The following is a 20,131-nucleotide window of genomic DNA, read 5'->3' as shown; positions in this document are numbered from 1 at the left end:
CAGACTTGCAACTTGGCTTTCCAATAGATTTGATTAGTGAGGATTTTGCCAAGTAGAAAGAATGCTTAAGTCAGTTCTCAATTCAACAGTGAATATTTTGGTGTTCAGATGACTTGATTTCCTATGCATTCTTTAACTCTAGGAGAACTTTCTCAAATTTTTTATACCAGAGGAACACTTAAAATAATTCTCAAGTTTCAGGGAACCTCTGGATAAAAATATCTAAATCTCATGGTATGTCAGTGAGATCATTTAATTATAGATATTATAATCCAATAATATTTGCCAATGTTCACTTAAATAAACAATTGTAGTTTCTTGAGAATCTGTGCAACCAACTTCTTAGCCTATTCTTTTGTAGGTTCCCTCTTCTCCACAAAGGATACCAACTCCAATGAAGGTTAGTGGTATAGATAGAAGATACTTTAGTTTTCCTTTTTAAAATTTCCTACTTGATTTCTTTATATCTTACCCAAGTAGGGGTAAAAGTCTTACTACAAATTTCTATCATACTATTGAGTATGCAGGGCTATTATGATATGTGATATAGGGTAGGTACAAGGATAGGTTTTTTTCTCCCTATTTAAAACTAAAAATGACTTTTTAGACAACCGTACTTAGAAAAAGAAAAAGAAAGTAGTTTACTTTCTTTCTTGAAATTAATCTTTCTTTCCTTTACATGAATTTGAAAACTTATAGGCAAATATAATATGTTTTTGTTAAATAACTGGTTTAAGCCAAAATGGGATGTAATTGTTCTAAAGGTAAACTTGTTAGACTTACTTAAAGCTTATGAATTTAATTAATGTTCTCAATATGAACATAAATGAACAATGTTGAATAGTAAAGTTAATAAAACTGCATGTCAAAGCAATATAAATAAAATTATAGCCTAAGACACAATTTTATATAAAACTTTGAAAGAAGGCATTTTTCTTAATGAGTGGCATGATCAGGCTTGAAAAAGATAATTGTAAAATTAATATATACATGTATTGGTTTCATGATCACTTTAATAGGCTTATGAATGAGTTTTAATTTTAATTAGTATTTTGGAGCTAAAAATAAATAAGTGTATTCCTTTTTGTTTATTTCTTTAATGTGAAACCTATGCCTTTTGTTGTTGCATAGTTACTAGACTGTGGGCTGAGCGTGAGATAAGTTCCTATGGATTTTATTTTCAACTGAAATTAGACAATTTCTGTTCTTTTCCTTCATGCTTCTTAAAAAAATATTTTCTCAAAAAAAAAAAAATATTTTCTCATATATATAAGAAGACAAAAATGGCAGCCTCCCTATACTCCACTTCAAAAACTGATAATGGACTCAACCAAATGATTGTGGTTCTGCTTTACAAGACTAAAAGAACAATTGCTAATGGGACATGTTGGTCACTCTGCATCATCTTTTGTAGAACCCCCTCGTGTTCTACAGAACTCCATTTGAGAAACCCTGCTCTACACACTTGGATAATGAATACTAGGCTGATGTGAACCTCTGTACATAATTATTAACCTAATTTTTTTTCAGTCTATTACTTAAGTCATATCATGCATATTTTGTAAAACACTGCCTAAAAGAACAAGATCTGGATATGTTTAAAAGAGGGAAAAGGGCATGTCAAATGAGAATAATTACTAATGGAGCAGGAGATTCTGCAATAAATAGAACTGGGTGACAACAACAAAGAACTCATAGATGACAATAGAAAGGCTTGAAGTTGGGGGGAAATTTGTTTGAATTGTAGAGTTCTTGAACTAAAGAAGAAAACAGTCTAAAAATCCACTAAATTTTGAGAAATGAATGAAACTGATGAAAGAAGTTAGAAAGAAGATGAGTCTGGACAGGCAAGCACAGATATTGTTGTGATAATACATGCAAGTAGAAATGAGAGCCAGAACCAGAATAGTGCCAATAGATATGAAGGAATGGGATGGGTATGAGACACATGATGAGTAGAATTGATGGTGTCAGGGATCAAAATGACAATAAATGTATTTACATTAATGGTGTTTCCATTCTCAGAAATACTAGAAATGTAGAATCAGGTGAATTTTTTTTTTGAAGTGCTGCTAGGGTGAGCTATTTTCCAATGCCTACCAGCCAATCATTTGTCTCGGCCTCGCCTCCCAACACTATTCTTATCATTTCATAAAGCAATACAGACCCAGCAGTGTCAGATCCTCAGACTTTTCAAGAGGAGCTAGAAACTAGCTACTTTGTGATACCTTCCCATTTTTAAATTAGCAATTACATTTTTTTGTTGTCGTTAACAAATAAAACATACTATGGACTAGACTTGGTTGCTAATTTGCAACCTGTGTCTAGAATTCTATGTGCTGCTGTCTAAAATCACTTCAAAATGCACACTGAACCAAGAGGTAATATAATCCTTTTGAAGCCTCTCTGCATAATTCCTAGCAGGAATTAATTAGCAGGAAGCTTGTAGAAAGGCTTTTTGTAGTGGCTAATACTTTCCTTTTGTTGAAATGTTGATTTTAAAGTTACAAGCCTCTTTCTGCTTCTTCCCAGCCAGGTCTCTAGACAAACTTTATAACTTTGCTGACTGTTCTGGACTCCACCTGATATTTGCTCTAAATGCACTGCGTCGGAATCCCAACAACTCCTGGAACAGTTCTAGTGCCCTGAGTCTGTTGAAGTACAGTGCCAGCAAAAAGTACAACATTTCTTGGGAACTGGGTAATGGTAAGTAAGGATGTTATTTCCTCTGAATTGACAATATTAAAAATAAATTGGCCTGGGATATAGCCTCAGTCAGACCATCTGTAGTGTACTGGCCCAGAAAACACTTGGGAAGTTTGGCCACTGAATTGACCTTCTAAATAAGAAAAGACCACATAGTGAAGTACAGTGGATTTAGTGAATCTACATCTGATTCTTGGAACTGTGGATATAATTTGCTGTGTTGTTTCACTTCATATTAAGGATGACATAAGAATCATTTAAAAGAATACTATTGGCCAAAGGATCTGAATAGATATTTCTCCAAAGAAAAATTCTAAGAGGCCAAAAAAAACACATAAAAAGATGCTCAACATCATTAGCCACCAGGGAAAAGCAAATCAAAACCACAATAAGATAGTACTTCACATCCACTAGGATACCCATAATAAAAAAAGGATAATCACAACTATTGGCAGAGATGTGGAGAAACTGGCACCCTCATACACTGCTGGTGGGAATGTAATATGGTGCAGCCACTTTGGAAGACAGTCTGTGAGTTCCTCAAAAAGTTAAGCATAGAGTTGCTATATGACCTAATAATTCCACTCCCAGGTATATATTTAAGAGAAATGAAATATATGTCCACAGAAAAACTTATATACAATATTCTCAGTAGCATTATCCATAATAGCCAAAAAGTGGAAACAACCCAAATGTCCATCAACTGATAAATGGATAGGGATGCCTGGGTGGCTGAGGGGTTGAGCATCTGCCTTCAGCTTGGGGAGTGGTCCTGGAGTCCTAGATCGAGTCCCACCTCAGGCTCCCCATGGGAGCTTGTTTCTCCCTCTGCCTATGTCTCTGCCTCTCCCTCTGTGTCTCTCATGAATAAGTAAATAAAATCTTTTTTTAAAAAACCTAATGAATGGATAAATAAAATGTGGTATAGTCACATGTTGGAATATTATTTGGCCATAAAAATGAAATGAAGCACTGACACACATACTACAACATGGATGAACCTTGAGAAGATTATGTTAAATGAAAAAACCCAGTCACCTATGTCCAAAATAGGTAAATCTCAAGAGACAGTAGATTAATGATGGCCTAGGGCTGGGAGTGGCAGAGATGAGAGGGAACTGCTAAAAGGCCTGAAATTTCTTTTGAGGGTGATAAAAATGTTCTAGAATTTGTTGTGCTGATGATTGCACAACTGTGTAAATATATTTAAAACCATTGGATTAGACATTAATTTGGTGTATTGTATAGATATGAACATCTGGATTATTTCTTTTTTGGGCTTTGATAAATAATGCTGCTATAAAGATTCACATATAAGTCTTTGTGTGGATATGTGTTTTTATTTCTCCTAGGAAGATACTTGGGAAGGGAGTAGATTTGCTAATTCATATAGTAAGTTTATGTTTATTTTTTGACAACTGCAAAACTATTTTCCTAAGTAGCTGTACCATTTTACATTTTCACTAGCAATGTATAGGGGTTCTAGTTTTTCTACATCTTTGGAAACACTTGTTAATGGCTGTCTGATTATAACCATTCTAGTGAGTTTGAAGGAATATCTTAATATGGCTTTAATTAGTACTTCCATAATGACAAATTATGTCGAGGGTCTTTTCATGTGCTTATCAGCCATTCTTACATCTTATTTGGTTAAATGTCTAGTCAAATCTTCTGCCCTTTTAATTGAATTACTTTATTATCAAGTTGTAAACGTTTTTTTTTTTTATTTTTTTTAAAACGTTTTAAATATACTCTGGATATCAGTTCTTTTTCAAATATATGATTTGCATATATTTTCCCCAGTCTATAACTTTTCTTTGTACTTTCTTTATGGCATTTTTTGAAGTCCAGAAGCTTTGAAAATTGATAAAGTTCAATTTATCAGCTTTTCAGTTTATGGATCATACTTTTTGGTATCATTTCTTTGCCTAACCGCAAACTATGCAATTTTTTTTAATATTTTCTATATTTTTCTAAAAGTTTTATAGTTTTTGCTCTTACATTTGGGTATAAGATCCATTACAAGTTAATTTTTGTGTATGTTATGAAGCTAGAGTCTAAATTCATCTTTTTGCATATGGATATCAAGTTTTTGCAGCCCTACTTAAAAGATTATCCTTTCCTATTAGATCCTCTTAACACTTTTGTAAAAAAAAAAAATGATAATGGATTTATTTCTGGACTCCTAATTCTGTTCCACTGATCAGTATATCTGTCCTTGTACTAGGATTCCATTGTCTTGATTACAATAGCTTTGTGATAAGTTTTGAATTTGGGAAGTATGAATCCTTCAACTTTTTTCTTTTTTAAAATTGTGTTTGTTATCAGAGGTGTTTGCATTCCCACACAAATTTAAAGGTCACTTTTTAAATTTCCTCAACAAAACCTGATGGAATTTTAATAGAGATAGCATTAAATCTATATATCATTTTGGGGAGAATTGCCAGCTTAACAATATTGAGTCTTCTTGTCTGCAAACATACAATATCTCCCCATTTATTCAATTTTTAATTTCAGCAATGTTTTGTAGTTTAGTGTACAAATTTTGCACTTATTTTGTCAAATTGAATCTTGAGTATTTTTTTTCTTTTTCATGCAACTGTGAATGGAATTATTTTCTTAATTTTATTTACGACTTGTACATTGCTGGTATTTAGAAATATGAATGATTTTATATATTGATCTTTTATCCTCCAACCTTGCTGAACATTTTTAGATCTTGTGTTTTCCTCCTGCACATGTATGTGAGTTGTTTAGGATTTTCTATATACAGGATATGTTGTTTGAGAATAAAGAGAGTTTAATTGCTTTCTATCCAATTTGGATGCTTTTTATTTCTTTCCTTGCCTGACTACACTGGCTAGAACCTCTAATACAAGTGCTGAAGATAAGTGGCGAGAGTACACATTCCTGCACTGTCTTAGGAGGAAAACATTAAATACTTCACCATTAAGTATGATGTTTTACCATTAAGCATTCAGTATTTCATCATCAAATATGTAGGTTTTTCTAAGATACTATTTATCAAATTGAGGAATTTCCCTTCTATTCATAGTTGTTGAGAATATTTATCAGGAGTGAATGTTGGATTTTGTCAAATGCCTCTTTTTGCACTTATTGAGATGATAATGTGTTTTTGGTCATCATTTAATATGATATTTTACATTAGTTAGGTTTTTGATATTAAATCAGTCTTGCACTTATATCCCACTTAGCTGCTGTAATGTAATGCTTCTGAAACATTGCTGGATTCAGTTTGTAACTATTTTGTTGGGGATTTTTAAATCTATATTTATGAGGAATATTCATCTGTAATTTTCTTTTCTAGTGATATCTTTGTCTGACCTTGGGATCAGGGGAATATTACCCTCATAAAATGAGTTGAGAAGTGTTTCCTCTTCCTCCATTTTCCGGAAGAGTTTATGAAGGATTGGTATTATTTCTTCCTCACATATTTGGTAGAATTCACCAGTTAATCCATCTAGATCTGTGCTTTCTTTGTGGAAATATTTTTAATGACCAATTCAATGTCTTTTGTTGTTATGGGCCAATGCAAATTTTCTATTTCTTTTTTAGTTGGTTTTAGTCATTTATATTTTTCTTGAAAATCTTTCATTTTATCTAAATTGTCTAAATTAATGGCATAAAGTTGTTCATAGTCCCTTATCCTCTTAGTTACTGTGAGGTCTTAGTTACTTCCTCTTACTTACTTCCATGTCTTAGTGGTGTTCCTTCTTTCATTTCTAATTTTGGTAATCTGTGACTTTTCTCTCTTGTTTTTTGGTCAGTCTAGCTAATGGTATGTCAGGGTTTTGTTTTTGTTTTTGTTTTTTAGATTTTATTTATTTATTTGAGAGAATTGTGGGCACGCACTTGTGAAACAGAGAACAGAAAAGAGAGAGAGAGAGAGAATGAGAGAGAATGAGTGAGGGAGAGAGAGGGAGAAGCAGATTCCAGGCTAAGCAGGAAGCCTTACTTGGGCCTGTATCCAGGACCCTGGGATTGTGACCTGAGCTGAAAGCAGATGGTAACTGACTGAGCCACCCAGGGGCCCCCTGGTATGTCAGTTTTGTTGATCTTTTCAAAGAACCAACTTTTGCTTTTAAGATTTTCTCTATTTTTTTTTATGTCATTGATTTCCACTCAAATTTTTATTATTTCATTCCTTCTTGCTTTGGGTTTTCTCTTCTTTATCTGCTTTCTTAAGATAGAAACTTAGATAATTAATTTGAAATCTTTCTTTCCTAATATAGGAGTCTTTTTTCCTCCTAAACAACAAAAATATATTTTCTCATTGTCTGGAAGCCTAGGATCTTAAAGCCTAGGATCTAGGAATTAACAGATCTGGTTTTCTTCTGAGGCTTCTCTTCTTGGTTTGCAGATGGCCAACTTCTCACTATTTTCTCACATGACCTTCTCTCTGCACATCCCTAGTGTCTCTACATTTTTTTAAACACATTTTTGGAGAGAGTTTTAGGTTTATAGCAAAATTGAAAGAAAGTATATATTTCTCATATATTTCCTTGTTTTCCCTAGAGTGTCAAATGGTTGGAATTATACAGTATGTAGCCTTTCACATTGGCTTCTTTCACTTAATGTTATGCACTTAAAGTTCTTCCATGTCTTTTCATGGCTTGTTACCTCATTTTTTTTTAGTGCTGAATAATATTCCATCGTGTAGATGTACCAGAGTTCAAAAATCCATTCACCCACAGAAGGACATCTTCATTCTTTCAAGTCACAACAATCATTAATATAGCTGCTATAAATTCACGTGTAAACAAAAGTGAAGACATAAAATTTCAACTCCTTTGAGTAAATAAGAGGGAGCATGATTGCTGCATTATATAGTAAGGATATGTTTTATTTTATAAGAAACCACCAAACTCTTCCAAAGTGACCATATAATTTTTCATTCCTGTTGCTCTACATTCTACTTAGTTTTTGGTGCTGTCAGTGATAACAAATTTTGGCTGTTCTAATAGGCATGTAGTGGTATTTAGTTGTTTTAATTTACATTTCCCTGATGATGTATGTGGAACATCTTTTCTAAATTTTTTCATCTTTTCATATTTTTATTTGTTACCTGTATATCTCCTTTGGTGAGGTGTCTTTTGAAGTCTTTGTCCCATTTTTAAATCAGGTTGTTTCTTTATTACTAAATTTTAAGATTTCTTTGTATACTTTTTTCTTTGTATATTTTGGATAACAGTCCTTTATCAGATGGGTCTTTTACAAGTATTTTCTCCCAGTTTGTGGCTTGTCTTCTCATTCTTATACTATTGTCTTTTGCAGAGCAAATGTTTCTAATTTTAATGAAGTCCAGCTCATCAATTATGGCTTTCACGGATTGTGCCTTTGGTGTCATCCCATATGCTTTTGTATATTATATTTTCATTTTCATTTCATTAAAAATATTTTCTAATTCCCCTTGTAATTTCTTTTATGGCTCATGGATTACTTGTTTAACTTCCAAATATTTATAGATTTCTCAAATTTCTTTCTATGGTTGAATTCTAGTTTAAATCTGTTGTGATCAGGGCACATACAGTCATTATATGATTTAATCCTCTTAAATAGATGAGACTTGTTTTATGACTTATCATATGGTCTATCCTGAAGGATGTTCTATATGCACGAAAAAAATAATGGGTAATCTACTGTTGTTGAATGGAGAGCTCCATAGATATCAATCAGGTCAAGTTGGCTGATAGTGTTATTCATGTTTTTTATGTCAATGCTAATTTTCTGTCTAGTTGTTCTATTTATTATTGAGATTTTGGTATTGAAGTCTCCTATTATTGTTGGATTTTCTATTTTTCTCTTCAGTTTTGTTTCATGTATTTTGCTGTTCTACTGTTGTTTATATATGTTTAAAATTGTTATATCTTCCCAACAAATTGACCCTTTTATCATTATAAAGTGCCCCACATTAACTCTGGTAACATTGTTGTCTTAAGTCTATTTTGTCTGATATTAGTGTAGTCATTCCAGGTCTCTTATGGTTACTCTTTGCATGGTATATCTTTCTTCATCCTTTCACTTTCAACCTATTTGTGTCTTTTACTTTGAAGTATGTCTCTTTAGTTGGATCTTAGTTTTTTATTCAACCTGACAATTCCTCCTTTTAATTGGAATGTTCAATCCATTTACATTTAATGTGATTGTTGATATGGTTGAATTGACATCTGCCATCTTGCTGTTTTCCATTTATTTCATTTTTTTTGTTCCTCTGTTTCTCCTGTACTACCTTTTTATGCAGAAGAGGTAATATCTAAGATATTACTTTAATTTCTTTGTTTTTATTTTGTTTTACTTATTTTCATAGTAGTTTCTTATTGCAATACATCTGAACTCGTTACAATCTATTTTAGAGTAATACTAACTTAATTCCAGTTAGCTATAGAAACTTTGCTCTAGTAGAACTCCATTTCCCCCTGCTTTGTGCCATTATTATTCCAAATATTACATTTTCATATCTCATAAGCCCAACAACACAGGCTGACAATTTTTGTTTTATGTAAGTTAGTTAAGCTAGTTAAGAAAAGAGTAATGGATATTTTCAACTGTCTTTTATATTTACCTATGTAATTGCCATTACCGGTGTTCTCTATTTTTTTTGTGTGGTTTTGAGTCACCATCTGGTGTCATTTCCTTTCAACCTAAAAGACTTCCTTTCTCATTTCTTATAAGGTAGATTTTCTCACAACAAATCCTTTCCTTTGTTTTTCTGGTTAAGGTCTAAATTTTGCTTTCAGTTTTGAAGGATAGTTTGCTACATATAGAATTCATGGCTAACATTTTTTTCATTCAGCATTTTGAATATGTCAGGCTACAGTCTTCTGGCCTCCATTATTTCTGGTAAAAATTCAGCTGATAATTTCCTTGTGTTCCTCTGTATGTGAAAAGTCATTTCAGTTCCAAGATTTCCATTTGATCATTTTTATAATTTCTATCTCTTCATTTATATTTGATTGGCCAAAACAGTCATACTTTCCTTTAATTTTTTATTGTTCCTGGTAGTTCTTTGAACATATTTATAGTAGTAGTTTTGAATTCCTTGCACATGAAGTCTAACATTTGGGTCCCTTAGGAAGCAGTTTCTATTGACTGCTTTTTTGTTGTTGTTTATAGGTCACACTATCCTATTTCTTTGCATGCTGTGATTTTTGTTGTTGTTGAAAACTATACATTTTAAATACTATGTTGGAACAACTCAGGATTCTGAATCCTCTATCCTAGAGGTTGTTTTTGTTGTTTCTTTTTTCTTTGTTTAGTGACTTACATGGAATAATTCTGTAGAGTCTATTTCCCTTGAATTGTGTAGCTGCTGATATAGCTTATGTTTTTCTATTTTTTAATAATTTCTTAAGGCCAACTTCCTAGAGGTTGTCCCTGAGTCAGCATAGCTTAATGGTAAGACAATGATTCATTAGAGGTTGTGCTTACCTTGCACCAGTAAGGCTTCCATCCTTTGCCAGTGGATCTGTGTGTAAGTTGGAGGACACATTCCAAATTTAAACAGTTTATAATTCTCACTGGCTTTTCCTTTCTGGCATGCCTTCTCATGTCTCCTTTATAAATGTGCTAGGTTTCACATTTATCTGTGAGTACATGGATTCTTAGTGCCCTCTCCAGTCTCTCTTGAGTATGCACAGCCTTCTAGACTATCAGGGGTATGTGTGAGCTTATCAAGGCCCACTGTGTCTTATTCCCCCAAATCTCCCTGATAAATTCCTTGCAAGTCTGCTGGTCAATTTCTTGACCCTACCAGTATCAAAACCTCAAGGTAGCCGCAGTACTGGCCTTACCTGGGGGCATTTGCTTAATTCCAAATCAAGTTAACTTTCTCCAGCAGTGTATTTGCTGGTTTTTAGGACTTTCCTTCCCCTTTAAGAACTACTAAGTTAATGGAAACTAAAGGAGGATGTGGTGTTCTAAATTTTTTCACCCAGCTACTTTGTTATTAAACATTAAGATTTTTCTTTAGCTACAATGGCTATCTTTATAAAGCCTTCCTTTCTTATTATTTGTATCAGTTTCCTAATTAGCCTGTTCATAACAAATTACCACAAACTCTGTGGTGTAAAACAACAAATGTATTCTCTCAGGGTTCAGGGAACCAGAAATCGAAAGTCAGCATTGACAATGTTGATTCCTTCTGGGGGCTCTGAGGGAGAATCTATTCCATGCCTGTTTCTCAGCTTTCTGTAGCTGCCAGCAATCCTTGACATACATAGCAGCATACCTCCAATCTTTGCCTCTGTTGACACATGGCCCTCTTCTCAGTGTATCTGTGTACCTGAATCTCCCTCTCCGTTTGTTCTTTTATAAAGATGCCAGTCACTGGATTTAGGGCACACCCTAATCCCATATGGCCTCATCTTAATTACATCTTCAAAGACCCTATTTCCAAATAAAGTCACATTCTGAACTTACAGGTAGACATGAACTTTGGGGGACACTATTCAACCCAGTAGACCATTCATTATAAAGTATCACCCAAAATCAGCATGGCCTCTCTGTTGTGGATTAGCTGAATTTATGTGAAGATTAGTTTGAAAATAGTAGAATGGTAAAATGGCACTTGACTTTTTGTTATGATGTTCCTCAAGCTCTAAACTAGCTTACACTCTCTTTTTGGTTATTTTATTCACATTGTTGAGGAAAAAAGGCAGAGAGATCTGTGGACAGGAAAGGGTTGGCAGAGCCTTACCCTTCTCAACTCTGACTTGCATGTCTGCTTTTAATCTAGAGCCAAATAACTATCGAACCATGCATGGCCGGGCAGTAAATGGCAGCCAGTTGGGAAAGGATTACATCCAGCTGAAGAGCCTGTTGCAACCCATCCGGATTTACTCCAGAGCCAGCTTGTATGGCCCTAATATTGGGCGGCCCAGGAAAAACGTCATCGCCCTCTTAGATGGGTAGGTCATATTTTTTAGCAGTTCTTATAACACTATTCATTAATGTAGTGAATTAATGTATTTGTATTTTTGCTGGTTATTTCTGGTCTTAGGAAAGATGGAAAGACTTTTTCCATAGTGACTTCTCCAACTCTAAATCAGTGATTCTCCATCAAACAGCAGAAGAGCTTTGCATCTCTCCAGGCCTTCCATAGTCAGCAGAAGGTGGTGGGATTGGGGATGGATATTACAATCTCCTGGGCAGGTTGGAAGAGATAACATTGTTTTAAAATCACATTTAATATTGCAGCATTTCATATCATTTTATATTTTTAAACAGCCAAAATATTTTTAGTGTATTCTTGTGACCACTTATAGAAAATAATGCTTGACAATCCAGTATAGCTGGATTAAAAAGTGGAGAAACACCGCTGCTACTTGTAGATTAAAGCATTGCTTAACTGACAGATTCATTAACCAGTATTCTAGAGAATTGCTACCATGTGATTAACTTGACTGAATCTAATAATCATTAAGCATTGGTTGTGGATGAGGCACTATGTTAATGCTCCCTGCCCGGTCATGTTGGTGGGGCAGGCACAGATTGAATCCATGCAGCTTAGATTCAGTTATATAGGGTCAGAGGGAATGTCTGAGGGAATGGTATGAGAAAGGCTGAAGCTATGTGTTGAGTCCAAGACCCAAAATGGAGATATGATTAGAGCAGGAAGGGTGAGAACTATAAAGTTGGGAGAGTCAGGAGTTCCCCTAGAGCTCAGAGTATGCACCAAGACACACCTATTATGGTGAGATCCTGTCATACTCTGGAATAGGTATGCTTATTCCTGAAAATTGAAAGGTGAGTAAGATATTTTCCAGTGAAGTGCACATTCCAAACGAGGTTAGATAAATGTTATATAAGTACAAACAGAGATTATCTGAGGAAAGAAACCTTTGGCCAACCTCCAAGATGACCCTTGTAGCTTGATGTCTCTTATAATTCCCTCCTTCCTTTTGTGATGGCTTAGTTTTGATCTAAGGTAATGAACATAGCAGACATCACTGAAGGTTTGGGAAGGCACAGGGACTTACACTGTAATAGCATTAACAACCTGAAATTTAAGTTTAGGCATTTTCTTTTTTTACAAAGAATCTCTAAGCCCTTAGTTCAGTTCCTATTCTTTCCCTACCCTTTTCTTTTTTCCTCCTCTCTCTCAGGAGCAGCTTCCCCATTTTTTTACACAGCAATTTCATGACCTTGGCCCCTACCCACAAATATAGTTCTTGGTTTCTTTTTTCATACTTTCACTGAACTTTAAAATTACTATGTGTGTATGATGGAGATGAAGAGGTTGCTTTCATTTTATGTGTTACAATTCAGGGATAAGAACCACAGATTTAGGACTTTATTCATAGTTCATAATACATAATAAAGTAAGGCCAGTAAATATCATTTTAATCCATGTAGCTATTCTTTTGGATTGTCCTTTTTCTTTAATGATTTGATCAGTGTATTTTCATGGAACTGACAATGTCCTCTCAGTAACATGACCTTACAAGGTCAATCATTCATTCATCCTGCAAATATTTCTTGAGTAACTGCTATGTCCTGGTATTACATTAGGCACTAGGAATGTAATAATAAACAAAACAGATACTTTCTCTGCCCTCATATAAGATACAATATGGCAGGGGAGACATAGAAATTAATTAAATGATCATAAAACTAAGACAATACCAAGGAAAGGTACATGGTGTTATGAATGACTGTAAAGGATGGGATTTGATTGAGTTAGGAGGTCATGGAATATGGATGGCCCACTTCCCCATACATCCAAAAACTAATAGGACTCAAGAGACTAGAGAAAATCACGTAGGGAAAGGAAAGGTACTGATAAGCACTTTAAAAATGTTTATATGCCAAGAAAAAAATGGAGATTTATCTTTCTCAATGTGTATGTACTAAATATACAGTGAATTATAACTTGAAACACGTAAATATTCCCAGCAACTCAACCAACAATAACAAAAATGTCAGCACTCTAAACTACCAGCTCTGTAGTCTTTTCTAGTACTCCTGGTTATACAGATATAATTTCACATAGTTATGATCATCCTATATGCATCATTTTGAGTACTGATTTTTTACTCATTGCTTTATATTGCTGTTTTCTTATTTCTACATAGTTCTCATATTTTTCATTCTTAATAGCAATAAAATATCCCATTGCATTAATGTACCAAAGTCTGCTTAAACATTCCCTCACTGTTGGGCATTTGGGCTGTTTCCAGTTTTTGTCTGTAATATATAGCATAGCTATAAACATCTTTATACAAATAGGTTTTTTATTTCTTTTGAATTATATCCTTGGGCTATATTCCAAAAAGTTGTGTTTCTGGGTCAAAGTACATGATAATTTTTATGGCTTTTATATTTGTTGCCAAATTTCTTTTCAGAACGACTTCACCAGGTTGTAGGGCAGCAATGTATTAGTATATCTTTCCCCCCCCAAGACCCCACAGCAGTGATTATAGTCATTTTTATTAATTTACTCTATTTTAATTAATGCAAGCCTGTGCCTCATGGCTGTTTAAATTCGAATTCTGTTAACTATGAAAGGAACTGAACATTTTCCAAAACCTTATGTTACCTCCTTTCCCCCATCCCAGGTTTGGTTAATGACACTATAACCATATGGCCTGAGGTGCAGACCAGGAAGGCCATTTTACATTCATTCCTTTCCTTTGTCCACAGAGTCCATTAGATAGTTATTAAATTCTGTTTTTTTCTGACTTCTTAGTAACTCATATTCTATCTTCTTTTCATTTTTATTTTAAACCTTATCCTTCTTCCTCCTTAGTGGTTTCTCTATATCTCATCTCAGATTCTATATATATCCATAGATTTTCCAAGTAGATTTTTAAAAAATAAAACATGTGGTCAAATCACTCCTGCTTGAAATCCAACACTTTCACCCTGGCCTGTAGGGTCCAGTGCCTGCCTCACTTTGCAGCTAGTAATCAGCTATGCCTCTGTGTACAACCTGCCCTTATCTAAATCAATGTATATGTATGTTTTGGAAGATGCTATACACTTTTTACTTTTGCCCCTTTTTAGTTTGTGTCATTTTCTTTGGAATACCACCCTCTCCTCTCATTTTTACTCTTTCTAACAGGTCTTTTCTGACACGCTCAGGCAGGATTTTTCACTTCCTCAGGACCTAGTCTATCTTTTCTACATCTAGCCTCAGAACCTATGAATACAGTAGATAGCTGGTGAATGACTACTGTCTTATTCAACAGATGACTCTAAATTAATCTGATCTGAAAACACTATGTACAAATGTGATTGTGAAGCACTGTAAATCATTGTATAGTGATTTAAATAAATTATGGTGATTTATATAAATCATAATCATTAGCTTTAGTTTTAGAGAACCAGTTTTAAATTTTTTTACTTAGGTAGTTTCAGGACTAAACAAAATTATCTTCCTAGTTAGGATATAACTCCACTAGGACAGAAATAGAACCTTCACATTTGTTTCTTTAGAGCTAGCATAGGGAGGTATTTAATAAAATACTCGTTTTATTATTTTCATTTCCTCACTTGTGAACTGGCCATTTTTAGTCAGTGATTTTTTTAAATTTTATTTATTTATTTATTTATTTATTTATTTATTTATTTATTTATCTAAAAGGGTAAGAATTGTTCTTTAGGGTTATATCAATTTCCTGCTTTTCTTTTGTAAACCTGTATGCACCATCTATATAATGACAATTTTTTCTTAATCTGTTGCTTTTCTTATTACTTTGAAACGTTTTTATTGTTTCAGAAGTTCATTTTTATTGTAATTGTTGTTATCTGCTTTTTTATTGATAGTCTTTTCTTCCCTTACACATTTAGGATAAAGTTACTATTTTATTTCCATCCAGGCTTCCTAATGTTTTAATTTTCAGTGTTAGGCTCTCTTAACTTATTTGGAGTTTGTTGCTGTATCTGCTATCGAGTAAGAATCTAATCTATTTTTGCTGATGTGCAGTGTCAAGAAAAGCATGTATTCACTGAAAGCGTGTTTGTTGGGGCTTTTTTTTTTTTTTTGAGATCTTTACCTCATAGTGAGATGACTACTAAATTTCCTCTCAATAAATATTTATTGAACACTACTTTGTATTTGAGTAGAGAGAACAAAGTTCTAGGTAGAGGTTCTAGGCCATGTTTGTCAATGTCCTAATCAGAAGTAAAGGTAAGGCATTTGAGGAATAGAAAGATGGGCAGAGTATAGCGAGCAAAAGGAGAGTGGTAGAAGGTAAGAACACACAGATTAGTCAGGACAGGATCATAACTGGACTATGCATACCATGGTAAAGAAATTGTGTACTTTATTCCATGAACAATGGAAAACCATTAGAGTTTTTGTAAGGGTAGTGATATTCACTAGAGTCTATTCTATTCTTTATGCCAAATAGAGGCACAAAAGTAAGGGATCAAAAGAAGTCAGAAAGAATACCACTTTATTACAAGATGGTAGATTGAGTTAAGGTAATGGCAGAAGAGATAGAGATAAATTAGAATAGATATGATTTATTGATAGATATCTTGGCAAAGTGGGGGTGAGAGAACTAACGAAGGATGACTTCCTCCTTTTGGACAGTTAACAGCTCTCTTTCAAGGGTCATCACATGCAAAATGCGAGCTTTTCCAAACGAAGTTACACCAAGACAAACATACATTCATATTCAGGGAATACTAACCCTAGAGCAACAAAAGAAGGCTTTAAAAAATATTGAGTGAGCTTCAAGTTCAGAATAGTGATCTGAGCACAAGCTCCATTTCCTCCTGGAACCACTATCCCAACTCCTATTAAAAATTGATTTAAAAAATCCATAATAACACACAAAAGAGGGATTATAAGCAGATGAGAGATTTTTGACAGATTTCTATAAGACAGTAAACAGATGGAAGCCTGCTGACAGATTAAGCAGAGTGAGGAAGTGGCAACCCAGAGAACATAGGCTCTGAGAAAAGATAGCCAGTCCACCTAACAGATAGCCTCAGAGTCAGGAGGGGTTAGGATAAGAAAGGGGTACCAAGCCAAGGGGTTTACATAAAAGTTTGTCTGCCATGGAACTACACTTATAGCTCAGGTCCTCTCTCCATCATTTTAAGTTCTCTACACTGCCCAGATAGAGCAAAGACAGCTCAGTGTATTACCTCTGAGTAAATCCCAAACCAAGGTTTTTAGGAGCCTTCACTAAAGAAATTGAAGGAATTGTTTAGGGATGAGCTAGTATTGCTAAAATGGAGTTGTTCCTGCATAGTAAAACACTGAGATAAAGCACTGTCATATACTCTAGCCCAGAGGCTGTCTATGCCCTCCGTAGTACTTTACTCCTTCTCTAAAGTGAGGTGTATTGGTGAACAAGCTCTGCCGACAAAATAGAGATTCCAGTGAAAGGAAAGCCATATCTAAAAAGCCTAAATATTCAACAGCTAATAAAAATCTGTACCTGCTACCTAGAAGAAGAATCTACTTAGTCCCCAGTTTTTAAAGATGAATAAATAGCCAAAGATCAAAAGACACAAGAAGGAAATCAGTAGCATGAAGGAGAAAACCCAATATAAATAAATTTATTTTTTTTATAAATAAATTTAAAAAGTGACCTAGGAAGAATTATAATTTAAGAGTAGAATTTAAAAAATAAAAATATGTAATTAGTATCCTTATAAAGATATAGGAAGATACTGTACTTGCAGAATATAAACACATTTCTATGGAAAAAAAGGTACAAACAGATATTTTTTTAAACTAAGCTTATAATTGCTGAAATTAAGTCCAGGAAAGGTTAGACAGTAATTTCTTAGGTACAACACTAAAAACATAAGTGATAAAAGAAAACACTGATTAATTCGACCTTATCAAAATTAAGAAGTTGTATGTGTCAAATGACACTATCAAGAATGTGATGACACAGAACGGGAGAAAATATTTGCAAGTCATGTAACTGATAAGTGACTTGTATCCAAGATGTATATAAAGAACTCTTACAAATTAACAATAAAGAGACACATAGCCTATTTTATAAATTAGCCAGAGGAACTTAAATAGACATTTCTCCAGCGAAGATATGCAAATGACCAGTAAGCACAAGAATGGATGCTTAGTATCATTAATTAGGGAAATGCAAATCAAAATCACAATGAGATACTACTTCATACCCACTGGGATGGTCAAAATAAAAATGACAGAAATAAATATTGGAGAAAAGAAAAAGAATACACATTGGAGAAGATGTGGAAAAATTGGAACCTTCATACACTGTTGGTGGGAATGTAATATGGTACAACTGCTTCCGAAAACAATCTGGCAATTACTCAAAAGGTAAACAGAGTTACCATTATGACTCAGCAATTCCATTCCTAGGCATATACCCCAGAAATTAAAATGTATGTCCATAAAAACATGTGTACAAATATTCACAGTGGCATTATTCTTAATAGCCATAAAGTAGAAACAACCCAAATATCCATAACTGATAAATAAAAAGTGGTATATCCATACATTGTGATATTATTTGACGATAAAAAGAAATGAGATGCCTATACAGGTTACAACATGGATGAACCTTGAAAACATTATGCTGAGAGAAGCCAATTACAAAAGGCTCCACATTGTATCATTTCCTTTATATGAAATGAACAGAATACGTAATCTATAGAAACAAAAAGTAGAGTAGTGGTTGGTTAGGGCTGGTGGAGATTGTGGGGAAATGGAGAGTGACTGCTCATAGGCACAGGGTTTCTTTTTGAAATTAAATATTCTAGAATTAGATTGTATTGGTGCTTGCCCACTTCTGTAAATAACTATTGAGTTGTACACTTAAAGTGTACATTTAAATAAATTTATATTGAATCATATCTCCAAAAAGTTCTTTAAAGAAAGACTCCAATAAAATAATTGAAAGAGAAAATCTCCCATATACAGAACTTTAGATGCAGATAGAAAATTTGAGATAAAATAGAGGATCATTTCAGGATACACAACAGCTGTTAGAAGATCCAGATCTAGGGGATCCCTGGGTGGCTCAGCGGTTTGGCACCTGCTTTTGGCCCAGGACTTGATCTTGGAGTCCCGGGGATCAAGTCCTGCATCAGGCTCCCTGCGTGGAGCCTGCTTCTCCCTCTGCCTGTGTCTCTGCCTCTCCCTCTCTCTGTGTCTCTCATGCATAAATAAATAAAATCTTTTAAAAATATATATAGAAGATCCAGATCTAGAAACAAGGAAGAAAATTATGGTTACAGAAAAGAAGGAAAACCTTATCAACTTTTACAATGTAAAAAGTAAAGAGACAAGTGACAGAAAATAGATGGTAGAAATGGAGAAAAGAAATAAGCTGTATAAGGGCTGATAGCCTCGTGTGTGTGTGTGTTGAGTCAGAAAATATTGTCTAAACTATTGAAATAATCGATAGGAAGGGGAGAAATGGAGTCTCAGTAAACCAAGAACAATGAGTTAACTCTTGGTTAGAAAGACTTATGGTAGCATTTCCTTAAATGTGGTCTGGAGAATATCATTTTTGCAGGAATATTAACATTATGTTGGGGGAGGGGGATTAAAACATTCCATGGTCCAGTAATTTGGAGAAATACTGGGATACACAAATGTTCTGAGACACTTCCTGGCACCTTTAATATAACAATTTACATTCTGAATCTCCAAGAAGGGGATTTAGCAGAATTTAAGTTTATTTGACCAGAATCTTACTTTCAGAGACCATCTTGAAAGACTAGTGTTCTACAAATATGTCTGGACAATTTGAAATGTGAACCCTGCTTTGGGGGAGGGGTGGCAGTGAAGCAGATAATAACAAAATAATTACCACTTGGAGAATTCAGAATCTAGACCACGTTAATAGTCTTATCAGTGCACTTGCTTCTATTTTTCCCCCCTTTGATCTATTTACCAATCAGTTGTCAGAAAATTTTCTGCAAACATAATTCACATGACATGTCTCTTGCTAAAGACTCTTAATTACTTTTCATTGCTCTTAGAATAAAATTCAATCTCCTTACCACATCTACAAGGCTCTACCATGAATAATCTGACTGCTGCCTAGCTCTTCATTCTTATATTCTTCAGCTTTTCCCTTTTTTTTCATTTCACATACACCTCAATGGGTTGGTATGTGCTAAGCTTCTCTTTACTTGGGGGCCTTCACATATGTTCTTCCTTCTAGAATATTCTCTCTGCTTGCCACATAGGTAGTTTTTCCTCATCTATCAGAAACCTTCCTTGAGTAACTGAGCTAAATAATTCTCTATCAACACACTCTGTTGGTTCTCTTTGTGGCATTCATCACAGTTTAAAACTACATATTTATTGTATGTTTATTTGTTGGTTAAAGATTACAAACTCCATGAGGGTGGGAGGTTTATCTGTTGTATTTACCAACATGTATGCAGTGCTGGCAAAAGGCCTAATGCATAGCAGGTGCTCAAATGTGTTGAATGAGTGAAAAAT

The 20,131-nt window shown here is 34.2% G+C and overlaps 1 protein-coding gene across 3 annotated transcripts in view; it reads left to right on the top strand.

Annotated features, from left to right (window-relative positions):
• Positions 1–20,131, top strand: part of HPSE2 (heparanase 2 (inactive)) — a 631,399-nt gene that overhangs the window by 379,083 nt on the left and 232,185 nt on the right. For all 3 annotated transcript variants that reach the window (XR_004810045.2, XM_025466850.3, XM_049102998.1), the window contains exons 4-5: positions 2,533–2,706; positions 11,462–11,633. Coding sequence is in view for 2 of the 3 variants with exons in the window: in XM_025466850.3 (XP_025322635.1) it covers positions 2,533–2,706; positions 11,462–11,633 (346 nt within the window). In the remaining variant the exon portion in view is untranslated. The remainder of the gene's footprint in view (positions 1–2,532; positions 2,707–11,461; positions 11,634–20,131) is intronic.

This window comes from Canis lupus, chromosome 28 (genome assembly GCF_003254725.2).
Source record: "Canis lupus dingo isolate Sandy chromosome 28, ASM325472v2, whole genome shotgun sequence".
Lineage (NCBI taxonomy): Eukaryota > Metazoa > Chordata > Mammalia > Carnivora > Canidae > Canis > Canis lupus.
The sequence above is the reverse complement of the archived record's forward strand: the minus strand, read 5'-3'. Positions and strand labels throughout refer to the sequence as shown.